The following is a 13,327-nucleotide window of genomic DNA, read 5'->3' as shown; positions in this document are numbered from 1 at the left end:
TGTCCCATTACCTGGTGATTTCTTCCCATTTACCATAAACATTAATGTTTGCATACTGCTTTACTTCAACAATGATTTGGATTTTATTTTTACATTTTGCAGCACAAGAATGCACAAAACACTAACGGACATTTGGTAAAGAAAGCAATACTGTCTCACAATGAAAATAGACTTGGCATCGGAACTTCTCTGCCCTTGAAACTCACATTCATTGAAACAGCATTTAAACCCACACCACATCCAAAGAAAATGCATCTGGCCAGTGGTGGATAAAGATTACCTTTGGGCTGTTTTTAAATCATTAGCCCCTTGCACACAAAACAAGAAACCATATATGTGTTCATTTCTTTGATACACCTTCCTGACTTTAAGTTATATTCTTTGTATAATACAGCACACTTTTTAGACAGAGCACATTTTAAATTTATTGTTTGAACATTTTTCCAGTAGGCTATACTGTAGGCAATGAAACAAAATGCGTGAACCCGTAATGACAAAACTGCCCAATTCAGAACATTTCCATCATAAAAGTCTACTTCCACACCCACACTATAAATAGAATGACAGCAGTGTAAGCCATAGGCATCTTGCACCGCTTCTCACACTTATTTTCAACTTCAGTTTTTTTTTTTTTGGGGGCAAAAGGTCAAAAACCAGGGACACATTTTAAACATTGCTTGTATAATTTTGGAAAGTTGCTAGAATAAAATGTGTTACCTCCATGCATGTCACTGGCAAGTCTTGAACCCAGGACCCTATGCACTACAGTCAGAGCAATATACCACTATGCCAAATCAGGAGTTTCCTGAAAAAAAAGAAGACAAATTTAATGGCTATCATTTAGTGAATTTAGTTCTCACTTCTCACCATAGCTCTCAACCTCTTAGAACAAAAAACCTGGACAAAGCCAATAATGGGGGATTACAAATTCAGTTATCACTTCTCACTCACCATAGCTCTCAACTCTTAACACAAAAAACCTGAACAAACAACAAAGCCAATAATGGGGAGATACAAATTCTGTTCACTTCTCACCATAGGCTTAGCTCTCAACTCTTAGCACAAAAAAATCTAGACAAAGCTCAGAAATGGTGGTGGCTAGGAACTTTAGGCTCTTGTAACCCTGTAACAAAGGTACAGGGTTTGAGCCTGAATACCTCTAGCCACCAGGAGTATTACATGGGGGCATTTACACACACACACACACACACACACACACACACACACACACACACACACACACACACACACACACACACACACACACACACACTCTTACCTGAGTCCAAAGATATCCCCCAACGATAAATCCACTTCACTTGGTTCCCCCCAAAACCCGATGAAACGAGTGCTGCATTCCCCGGCCCAAAACCTGATGAAATGAATGCTGCATTTCCCGCTGCTGTAAATCCAAAATGCTGCATTCCCCTGCCTACATCCAAAACGAGTGCTGATAAATCGCATTTGCTCTTGAGAAATGCCTCCGCTGCTGTAAATCCAAACGAACGAGTGCTGCTGTTTCCCGCTCACATTTGCAGCCAAAAATGATGATCTGAGCTCAAGGAACTCAATTCCGACTGGCTGATAGCCCTGATGGAGCTGACGTCATTGCGCACGTGATGACGTCGGCTCCGACAGTGCGATATTTGAAATAATCAAGAAACCAAAAGAAAAAAATCAGAAATGAAGGGGTGCCACTCGAGAATCATGGCACCCCTTCATTTGGATCCCAAAACTCGGTAAAAAACGAGTAATTCAGTATGGTTGAGAGGTATGCCAGGCACATGTGTTATGAGGAGGCTGTCTGCCGCTGCCAGAGGATGTCTAGGCACATTTCCTTAATGCACCACTTGAGAAGGGTCCGTAAATTGTAAACACTTGAAAGGATGGAGAAAAGGGGGAAAGATCATACAGTGTGGGAAATGTCTTTATCACCCCCCCATACTTGAGTAAGACTAAACTGCTCCACCAAGAATTGACCATTATGTAGCCAAAGTAAAGGTAAGCAGGTGAAATGAAAAAAAAACAACCAGCATAAAAGGTGTTAGGTAGATCAGAAGGGAACCAAGGAGGGTTCATAGGGTCACACCTCACTAAGGTAGCAGACATGGCTATCTAGAGCTTATCCCTTCCCCTTTATTCCTACCCTATCCCCATCTTATGTTATCTACTACCTACCACACCCCTCCAAAGTAAAGGAAGGTTGACCAGGTTTGCAAGAAACTGGGAAGACTGCACAAGTAACAAATGGGTCCTAAGACTGAAGTTGTTAAGCAGTCTCCAGTACCATGAGACCAGTTAAATAATGGACTTCCAGTCCCAGAGGAACTCCTTTAGCAAGACATGGTACCAAAGCAACACCAGAACAAAGGGTTCTACTCATTGTTCTTCCCAGTGGCCAGAAAAGAAAGTCCTTGGAGACCTGTCTTGGACCTGTCAAGCTTGACTATCTGTCCAAAGGTCTGAAAATTCAAAATGCTAGCTCTGCGGGCCCTTTTCCCAATCCGGTTTCCTCAAGTTTTGATGGTGAACCTGGACCTCAAAGATATTACAGTTAAAAGGGACCGCAAATGCTTCCTCAGATTTTAGTGGGGGGAGGGGTACCAGTTTACTTTTTTCATTTGGTCAGGCTGTTGCATCCAGGATGTTTACAAAGTACCTGCTTCCAGTAAATGCTTATTACAGAACCAGTGACATTGACAATTATCCTTATCTGAACATCTGCTTAATTCAGGCACAGTCTCAGGAAAAGGTGGAAAGGACTGTGCAGGTTTCTAGAAACTGTTCTCTAAATCTAGTCTTTTTATTCGTGTTCCTGTGTTGACTCTTATTCCCTGTACAGAGGGGGGTTTTGCACTGCAGCAGCCAGAGGGTATTTATCCCTCAGGAATTCCTTGCATTGTACTTCCAGAACGTGGCCCAGAAGATCTGTCATTTTTACTTAATTTTTAAGTGCACTGGGTTACATGGTAGCTACTGTTTTCATGGTATCCTTGATGGGGCTTCATATTTAAAATTATCACTAGTACCTTAGAAATATCTGACGTCTACTGTGGAAAAACTGAGGAGGTGATATTGATGGTACCCTTTATCCCTGAGGAACTACAGTGGTGGTCCAGTCAATGTGTTTAGCATAGACCCCCAAATGCACACTCATAGACCCCCAAATGCATACTCAGACCCTAACTACAAATGCTACAGACCTAGCTTCGATGGCCCACTCAAGGGGCTACAAAGTCTAGGATGAATGATGCCATTTCAAGGGGAAGAAACATAGTGTGGTAGAAATTATTGTGTTAGTCCTTGCACTCGAGGGTTTAAAGTCTGTGTGGGGAAAAATGACAGTGACAAAACAAATGTGCTGTGATACATAAACATGCCCAGGAGACTCATCCTTACCTTCTGTGCAGGCTGAACATGACTAGTAAAGAGAGAAATCTTCAGTCCCAAATGACAGGCAGTCTGCATTCCATCACAGCTGAACTCAGTAGCCATCCAACTGAGCAGATCAGCTGCAGCTGCCCAGAAATAGATGTTTGCACAGCAATCTCCCCCTTCAGATAATTCACAGGCAGGGTATCTTCTCCAAGCAGCAAGCAGTGAAAACAGTTTCTGCTCCAGTGTACCACAAAAAGATGCTTCGGCAGTAGATGCATTCTCCTGATGGTGGGAGTGGTCTCTGCTTGTCTTCTCTATGATCCTCCTCCTCCTCAGGGTGGTGTAAAACACAAAGGAGAAGGGACCTGAGGTGTTTAATACCACTGCTGTGGCTCAGGATACATTGGTTGTCCCTCTTCATGTATGTGTTAAAGGTTAAGTCTCTCACATTGCTTATGCAGCTTTACCTTCCCACAGAAAATAAGGGGGCCCTTTTACACACCGGTGTGACAACTGTACAGCTCGCAGATTTGATGATTTAGCCCTGTACAAGTGGGGCCCTTGTACACACTGGTGTGACTGTACAGCTCGCAGATTGGATGATTTAGCTCTATACTAGGGGGGCCCTTGTATACACCGGTGTGACTGTACAGCGCACAGATTGGATGATGTAGCCCTATACTGGGGGGGCCCTTGTATACACTGGTGTGACAACTGTAGAGCTCGCAGATTGGATGATTTAGCCTTATACTAGGGGGGCCCTTGTACATACCGGTGTGACTGTACAGCTCACAGATTGGATGATTTAGCCCTGCACTAGACATTATTGAGGAGGCTAGGAAGCCTCTGGCCAGGAAGATGTCCCTGTCTGGATGGAAAAGGTTCTTAGTCTGGTCCCAGAAAATGAATCGGGACCCTCTTTCATCCTCAGTATTCACGATTCTTTAATATAAATGTCTGCATTTCAACTCGGGGTTGGCCTATGCTTCAATGAATGTACGTTTCAGACATTTCATCCTGCTTGCATGTAGAAACTCCTGCCCTCCCTGCAGTAAGTCAGACATTTCCTGTATGAAGTTTCACACTTGAGACCACCTTGGAAGGCAGTTGCTTATATACAACATCTGAACTTTGTTCCAGAAAAAAGTTTATATAGCCACCTTTTGAACCAGCTACTTCTGTACCCGTGAAATTTGTTTCAGAAAACTGCTAGACGTATATCAGGACTGAAAGCTCAATGTGCACAAAAATAAGGTCAGCCTAAGGACCATCCCTTCCTTTTATGACAGAGGAGGTCACTGAATTTTCACTTAGCAGGCCACACAGCTGCCTGCTTTTCTTTCCTCACCCCCAAATGAAGGTGAGGGAATTTTGCACTCCTTCCATATCCATACACAACCAAGGTACTGTTTAGACAAAACTACTAATCGTAGTTGTGGGACACAGACAAAAGATGACTGTTCATGGGGCTTTTCTCAGAGTTGCATGATCTCACATCATTGGATGGGTGGACATCAGGACCTCAGCTCAACTTATTGTGCCCTTTACAGACAATCTAGACATGAATCCAGTATCTGAATAGACTGTTTCTGAGTAATTATCTCAGTGTATTGCCCTGTGCTACACTCACCACTGGAAGAACTTAGAAGGTCATGTGAAATAGTAGAGGGAGAGCAGCTACAGGGGTCTTAAAGGAGTAAATGCACAGGCCATTCTGAACATTACCACCTGAACTTCTCTCCATACCTTTTCCAAACATTACAGTGCAGACTTTGCCCCCAGGGCAAGGGATGGGTTTGTTACTGCCATCCTACAGGGCATTTTATAGCTCATATCATCCAGGCCATTCACCACCCATTCTTTGTGAGCTCTAGACTTCCCCCAGTAGTTAAGGTTATTACAGCACTTATCCATATGGGGAGCATAGTACAAGATACTGCAACATCGCAGTACAAGATACTGCAACATCGCAGTACAAGATACTGCAACATCGCAGTACAAGATACTGCAACATCGCAGTACAAGATACTGCAACATCGCAGTACAAGATACAGGAACATCGCAGTACAAGATACAGGAACATCGCAGTACAAGATACAGGAACATCGCAGTACAAGATACAGGAACATCGCAGTACAAGATACTGCAACATCGCAGTACAAGATACTGCAACATCGCAGTACAAGATACAGGAACATCGCAGTACAAGATACTGGAACATCGCAGTACAAGATACTGCAACATCGCAGTACAAGATACTGCAACATTGCAGTACAAGATACAGGAACATCGCAGTACAAGATACTGCAACATCGCAGTACAAGATACAGGAACATCGCAGTACAAGATACTGGAATATTGCAATAGCAGCTGTTCATCTGGATCACCGATGCAGTACAGGTTTCTCTTCCACTGTCTCCTCCTCTTCCCTAGGGCTGGAGTGGGAATCACCTTCTTTATCCTTGTATCCCTTTTGCCTCCTTCATGGAGGAATACAGTCTCTCCTCATCCCTGGTAGCCCAAACCTTCTGTATGGGGGATGTGTGGTAGTATCCAACCCTTTTTTGTAGGACCATGCGAAGGAACAGGGTAGGGGTAGCTATCCTACTGGTAACATGTAAAGAAAGGTGCAGGCAGACACGTGTTTTATATTGGGAATGTACTGAACACCCAGGGATTCAGGCATCTTTCTAGAAAGTGGTAAAGTGCTAAGCTTTGGAAGCTGGGCATTCTATGGCAGAGGTGCCAGTAAGAATTATACTGCAATACTGATCCTCCTTGGACATCTATGTTATGATAAGTTCCTACGTTTGTACTTTCTCAGTTTCTACATGAGGCTCAAACATCTAGATCTTGCATCACACTGTTTCTGTCTAGAGTAGCTGGTCCACTGATGTATGGGTTGAATTAATTTGTCTTTGGTATTGAATGTTTCTGATTTTTATCTTTAAATCGTTTATTTGTGTTGTACCTTTGACAGGCATTAATGTTCTGGGTGGTAGACAATTTCCTCATGAAGAAAGCGAAAACGAAAGCGAAGGTAGAAGAGAATGGAAGTCAGGACTCCAGAAACGGCAACAAAGTGCGGTACAGAAGAGCTGCATCACATGATGAGTCTGAATCGGAGGTATGTTGGAATTCAAACTGCATCATAGCCATGGGGACAGTAAAGCAGCGACTGCAGTTGTGGGAGACAGTAAAGTAGCAAATGCAGCCGTAGGGTAAAGTAAATTAATGACAGCAGCTGTGGGGTACAGTAAACCGACTACAGCCGTGGGATACAATAAAGCAGCAACTGCAGGTTTTAGTGATGTGTTAAGAGCAAACTCTGATGCTTCATCTGTATTACATGATGCTTCATCTGTATTACAAGAGCACACCGGGGTCATGGTAGGGCACTGATTTCTGGGAGGATGTGTATACTAGGAATGCAGGCGGTCTTGGCTCAGTTCTTTGGGATCCCTTAGGAATGGGAAGTGAGAGGCACACCAGCCTGGCTAAGGAATAATAACAATATTCAAAACTGTCACAAGATGTCTAGAGTCTGATGAACTGGTTTTAAGTACTGAAACAGTATTAGAGAAACATGTCACTGAATGGTACTGTGACTAAAGAAGTCATTGAAACAGTACTTGACAGCATATGGCTATACACTTATTAGCATCTTAGAACTTCAATTTGAGTTGTCGCCTCACAGTAAGATGTTGTCCTGTTTGATTCTCAGCTAAAGCATCTTCTGTGTGGAGACATGCGTGAATGGGCGTACCTTCGTTGAAGGTTGTGCGTCAGGCCTGGCAAGTCGGTACGTAAAAATCTACTGCCAATCATTAGCGGACTGGAGTTCCGCTGTGGTGACCCCTAACTGGGAAAAGCCAAAAGATACAACAGCATTGTTACCAGCATGTGAGATTTTGCTATGTTGGTCACTTAATGGTACTTTAGGACTGGGCTATAATGAGACTTTGAAGGCACTGAGATGTGTAAAACACAACTTAGATACAGATGTTGACTTAAATTATAGCATTGGAGTAGGAGTCAATGAAAAACTAAGTTTGGTATGTAATTTGTTTTTTTATTTTTTTTTTAATTTTATTAGTCTGTTAACTAGGTAATAGACGGGCCTAGATGAATACGTTTCTTCAGGTCCTACTTTAAGCAGGTAGAGAGACTTGAGATGTAAGACCCAGGACAGGAGGATAAAGCCGATGGGCACATCCTTAACCTTGGGTCAGACCCAGGACAAGAAGGTAAAGACAATGAGCTTCTCCTTAACCTTTAACACTCTCTGCTGTACTGCAACACCAACGTACTGAGGAGATCTGGCTGACATGACTAAATACTGTTGGGGGAGTCGTTCTCTTGGGAATAGTAGTGGCGGTAAATGCTACATCATCTGCTCTTTGGCAACTAGCAGTGTATTGGCCTGAGATGCTGCTACACCAGGGTTTGAGTATGAGCCCAGTGCAAGAGATACTGGCAGGGGATGTGAGGAAATTAGCACATTTTCTCTGCTTTCCATCTTTAAAATGAGCTCTGTTCAAATATGGACAAGTATAATTAACAGTAGGAAGGAATAAGGCATCTTATACCCAGCACAGTTTAGGCCCATATCAACCCAAGGCAGCACTCTTCTTAACTTGGACTGTTCCCATTTTTGACCAGCAAATAGGTTGTGAAGAGGATGTGGACAAGGGCAGAGGGCCAGCATTAAAAGTAAAAAATATATATAAATAAAATTAAATAACATCATAGGATGGCGCAGTGGTGAGCGGTAGTGTTGTCCCCTCACAGCAAGAGGTTTTCCAGTTCGATTCTCAGCTGGGGTGGCTTCTGTGCAGAGTCTGCATGTCCTCCCTGCGTTCGTGTGGGTTTCCTCTGGGTGCTCTGGTTTTCTGCCACGTTACAAGGTATGCATTTGGAGCGTTTCTCCCCAGGCCTCCGCTGAAAATTGGTTCGTTCTAAGTTGGACTTTCTCAGTTGACAAATGTTAAATAAATAAATAAATCTGCTGTGACACATTTTACATATGAAATCAGGATGCAGTAGGTGCCTTAGAAATGTTATTGGAAGAAGAAAAATTTGATTGTAACTCAGAATTTACTTAAACATTCATATAAGTACAGAGCAAGTCATAGACAAGACCTTAGTAACCCATTAGGCTGAGGGAAAATTATATAGTCATGTCTGAATGATTTTTCCATGCGGTGGTGTTTGGGGTACTGGGCTACAGAGTTCTATGTTCACATGAAAACTGTTTTTGTGGTCTATTTAAATTTTGTTCAGTGCAGTATATAGGTAGGCAACAAGTGCTGGAAAGATATAGTTCTTTTTAAAACGAACACTCTCCTGCATTCTTTCAGGTTACCAGCAGGTTTAGCAGTTCTCCTCATTCATCTGTGACTGACATTTGACACTTTAAAGTGCAAGTAAAAAAAATGAAAGCTGCTTCTAGTTTTGCATGATGTCCTGAATTTTGTTATTGTTAAAGAAATAAAAGTAGCATTTCTCTTTAATATTTTCACTGTGGATATTAATGTGTGCTTTGTTGCACTTAAACCATAGCAAGACACATTCTCAGGACATATAAATATAGACCACAGCTGATCATTAAGTCATGGAAAAATCTGTTAAAATTGTCTTTGCAAGCTGACACTTTTTTGTAAAACATTGTGGTAAAATAGTGGTGGGTCTTTTGTGATCTGTGACAGAGAAACCAATGGAAATGAATAAAACTGAATGATACTCAAGGTTTTCTGGGCACTAAGTTATGTCTTGGGTGATGCCCCAGGAAGGAAAATGACTCCAAGGTTGGCCACAATGAACTGTGAAGTTTTCCTTTAAGGATTACAAATAAATATGGATCTGACATGCTTTCGTTCATCCTCCTCAACCCACTCTGTTGGAACTGCCAGCACTGTCGGTCTAGTTGGCACTAGTAAAACAATCCCAGATTTCAGATCCTCCCTTTTACCCACAGTTCTCTGCATGCCACCATATTCCTCCAGATCTTGTTTGCTGCTTATTCAGACTCAAGATAACTGTCCCAAGCCTTCTTTTTACTATTGTTGCATATTTTCCTTTTTTTGTGTTAGTGTTGAACAGTATACCTTCTTATTAATTGATAATCTCCATAACCTGTGCTAAATCCATGTTGCGCATGTAACAGCATGACATGTTTGAGACAGTGATCACCTTTCTTAAATTCATGTTGTGCATATTAACAACACACCATGTTTGGAACAGTGAGTGGAAGCTGCTTGAAGCAGATTTTCATCAGGTATGGGCCTAAAGTCATTAGTTGTATGGGGAGCATTGGGTCGATATGGGCCTCAACTCATTAGTTGTAGGGAGCATTGGGTCGATATGGGCCTGAACTCATTAGTTGTAGGGGAGCATTGGGTCGATATGGGCCTGAACTCATTAGTTGTAGGGGAGAATTGGGTCAATATGGGCCTGAACACATTAGTTGTAGGGGAGCATTGGGTCGATATGGGCCTGAACTCTTTAGTTGTAGGGGAGCATTGGGTTGATATGGGCCTAAAGTCATTAGTTGTAGGGGAGCATTGTGTCGATATGGGCCTGAACTCATTAGTTGTAGGGGAGCATTGGGTTGATATGGGCCTAAAGTCATTAGTTGTAGGGGAGCATTGGGTCGATATGGGCCTAAAGTCATTAGTTGTAGGGGAGCATTGGGTCGATATGGGCCTGAACTCAGTTGTAGGGGAGCATTGGGTCGATATGGGCCTGAACTCATTAGTTGTAGGGGAGCATTGGGTCGATATTGGCCTGAACTCATTAGTTGTAGGGGAGCATTGGGTCGATATGGGCCTAAAGTCATTAGTTGTAGGGGAGCATTGGGTCGATATGGGCCTAAAGTCATTAGTTGTAGGGGAGCATTGGGTCGATATGGGCCTGAACTCGTTAGTTGTAGGGGAGCATTGGGTCGATATGGGCCTAAAGTCATTAGTTGTAGGGGAGCATTGTGTCAATATGGCCTGAACTCAGTTGTAGGGGAGCATTGGGTCGATATGGGCCTAAAGTCATTAGTTGTAGGGGAACATTGGGTCGATATGGGCCTAAAGTCATTAGTTGTAGGGGAGCATTGGGTCGATATGGGCCTAAAGTCATTAGTTGTAGTGGAGCATTGGGTCGTGATAAGCTGAAGTCATTAGTTGTAGGGGAGCATTGGGTCGATATGGGCCTGAACTCATTAGTTGTAGGGGAGCATTGGGTCGATATGGGCCTGAACTCATTAGTTGTAGGGGAGCATTGGGTCGATATTGGCCTGAACTCAGTTGTAGGGGAGCATTGGGTCGATATGGGCCTAAAGTCATTAGTTGTAGGGGAGCATTGGGTCGATATGGGCCTAAAGTCATTAGTTGTAGGGGAGCATTGGCTCAATATGGGCCTAAAGTCATTAGTTGTAGGGGGAGCATTGGGTTGGGTATGGGCCTGAACTCATTAGCTGTAGGGGAGAATTGGGTTGAGTACAGGCTGAAAGTCATTAGCTGTAGGGGGAGCATTGGGTGGGTATGGGCTGGGAAGTCGTCAGCTGCAGGGGAGCATTGGGTCGGTATAGGGCCAAAGTCATTAGCTGTAGAGAGAGCATTGGGTTGGGTATAGGCTAAAAGTCATTAGCTGTAGGAGGAGCATTGGATCAGTATGGGCTGGGAAGTCATTAGCTGTAGGGGGAGCATTTGGTTGGGTATGAGCCCAAAGTCATTAGCTGTAGGGAGAGCATTGGGTGGGGTATAAGCTGAAAGTCAGCTGTAGGGGGAGCATTGGGTCTGTATGGGCTAGGAAATCATTAGTTGTAGGGGAGCATTGGGTCGGTATGGGCCTGAAGTCATTAGCTGTAGGGGGAGCAGTGAATTGGGTATAGGACCAAAGACATTAGCTGTAGGGGGGAGCACTGGGTCAGGTATGGGCCTGAAGTCATTAGCTATAGGGGGAGCATTGGGTCGGGTATGGGCCTGAAGTCATTAGCTGTAGAGGGAGCATTGGGTCAGGTATGGGCCTGAAGTCATTAGCTGTAGAGGGAGCATTGGGTCAAGTGTGAGCTGGAAGTCATTAGCTGTATATTGAACAGTGTTGTAATTGCTTGTTCTAGCTGTGGTTTATTTAATTTCTATTTGTTTACCTGTTGTTGACCATGTTAGTCCTGCTAGGACAGTGACCTCTCTTCAGGGGAGGCTTAAAGTAGTATACTGAATAGTGAAAATTTGGTCAGAACATCAGAGAACTTCCCCTACTGTTCTTTGAGTAGAGACGGTGTTTAATTTAGCACTTCCTCCTTCGGTCTGGGGACGGAGGCAGCTTGGAGAAGCAGGAAGTATGGTAAGTATTTGCAGCAGAGTAGAAGGTGTTGACAGAGAATTGTATAGTTTAAGTTTAGGTGTGAAGATGGTCAAGCCTTCACAAAACATGTTTTCAGAAACAATAGTAAGCAAAGGAGAGGTGCGGAGGTACAAAATAAAAGAGGAGGGAGAAGCAAAGGAGAGGTGCGGATGTACAAAATGAAAGAGAAGGGAGACGCCAAGGAGGGTAATGAAGCGAAGGTTCTCAAGCCTTGGCAAGATTCAGAAGTGCTTTTCCAGAAGAGATTGAAGGTTCTCGAGCCTTGGCAAGATTCAGAAGTGCTTTTCCAGAAGAGATTGAAGGTTCTCGAGCCTTGGCAAGATTCAGAAGTGCTTTTCCAGAAGAGATTGAAGGTTCTCAAGCCTTGGCAAGATTCAGAAGTGCTTTTCCAGAAGAGATTGTTTGAGGGAGACTGTGAATTGCAGCGGGATGTCTTATTGCAGCCCTCCAATCAGGAGGGTGGCGGGATGTATACTGAAATGATTTAATTAACCAGAGTGAACCAGAAAGTGAAAAGGCAGTGTCGTGGGGAGAAATAATGGACAGGATTCAAGAAAAGGTAGACGAAATAAGAAAAGAGGTGAAGAGGCCGTATGCACAAACAGTGAGAGAAGGAGAGGTGAAGAGGCCGTATGCACAGTGAGAGAAGAAGTATTTTGTAAGAATATTCAGTAATGAGAAAGAACTCGATTGGTATGAAATCTGGGATGATATTATTCCGCCTTGGGTACGTGTCCCATAGAGGTAAAAGATTTTATTCATATTGATGAAGACTCTTTTTGTGAATTTTATTTGACTCAAGATAGTGTATAGAAAATTCTAGAATAATATGAAGTAAAGAAAAATTATAGTCCTTAGAACTTGTATGTTATTCAAGTATTTAAGAAAATGCAGTTTCGAACTGAAGAAAGAGAGTTAAAAGACTATTTAAAGACTGCATGCAAAGATATTGTGGACATTGCAAACATGTATGATAGAGGTTTATGGATTGGGGGTTGGGAATATGTTGTTGTATTGCAAATGAAGAATGAAAACATAGTACATATTCCAAGTATGATAAATGTGGAAGAAAACAGAGGGTTTGTAAAATATTGGGGTAACCGAAGACATGTTTCTTTTGCGGTAAAATTCGAGGTTTTAAAAAGATCCTTGATTATGTGAATGTTAATATGAACATAATACTGGTGGGGGGGTTAATTGTGACTTAAGAAAAAGGAGAAAAGAAGGGGCTGATGTTAAAGCAATTGCAGAGATTTTGAAAAGTGGAAAACTGTATTATGAGGTAACAAACAATGGACTTATAAAAGGCGTAATTTAAAAACAGAAAATTATTATATTGTTATTTCGGAAAGCTTGAAAACTTTATATAAAGGAACAAAGGTAACAGTACTTTCAGACCATGTGGCAATATGGATAGAGATCCAAGAAAAAGAAGGAGATATAAAAATAGGCAGAGATGTTAAAAGAGAGGGGATTGTACAATTACGGAAGGATCATATAGACATGATGGTGTTTTATGAGAACTGGGCAAGTTGGTGGATTAGTTTTAAAGAAAAAATGTAAAATATATTTTTTTCTTTTTATAATGGCA

The 13,327-nt window shown here is 42.6% G+C and overlaps 1 protein-coding gene across 2 annotated transcripts in view; it reads left to right on the top strand.

Annotated features, from left to right (window-relative positions):
- Positions 1–13,327, top strand: part of LOC122807819 (store-operated calcium entry regulator STIMATE-like) — a 792,354-nt gene that overhangs the window by 662,533 nt on the left and 116,494 nt on the right. Inside the window, exon 7 of one of the 2 annotated variants that reach the window (XM_044078907.1) lies at positions 6,359–6,505. The exons of the other annotated variant lie outside the window; for it this stretch is intronic. Within the exon in view, the coding sequence (XP_043934842.1) occupies positions 6,359–6,505 (147 nt within the window). The remainder of the gene's footprint in view (positions 1–6,358; positions 6,506–13,327) is intronic. 2 annotated transcript variants of the gene reach the window in all.

Source organism: Protopterus annectens, chromosome 7.part1 (genome assembly GCF_019279795.1).
Source record: "Protopterus annectens isolate FY-2018-M chromosome 7.part1, PAN1.0, whole genome shotgun sequence".
In the NCBI taxonomy this organism is placed as follows: domain Eukaryota; kingdom Metazoa; phylum Chordata; order Ceratodontiformes; family Protopteridae; genus Protopterus; species Protopterus annectens.
The sequence above is the reverse complement of the archived record's forward strand: the minus strand, read 5'-3'. Positions and strand labels throughout refer to the sequence as shown.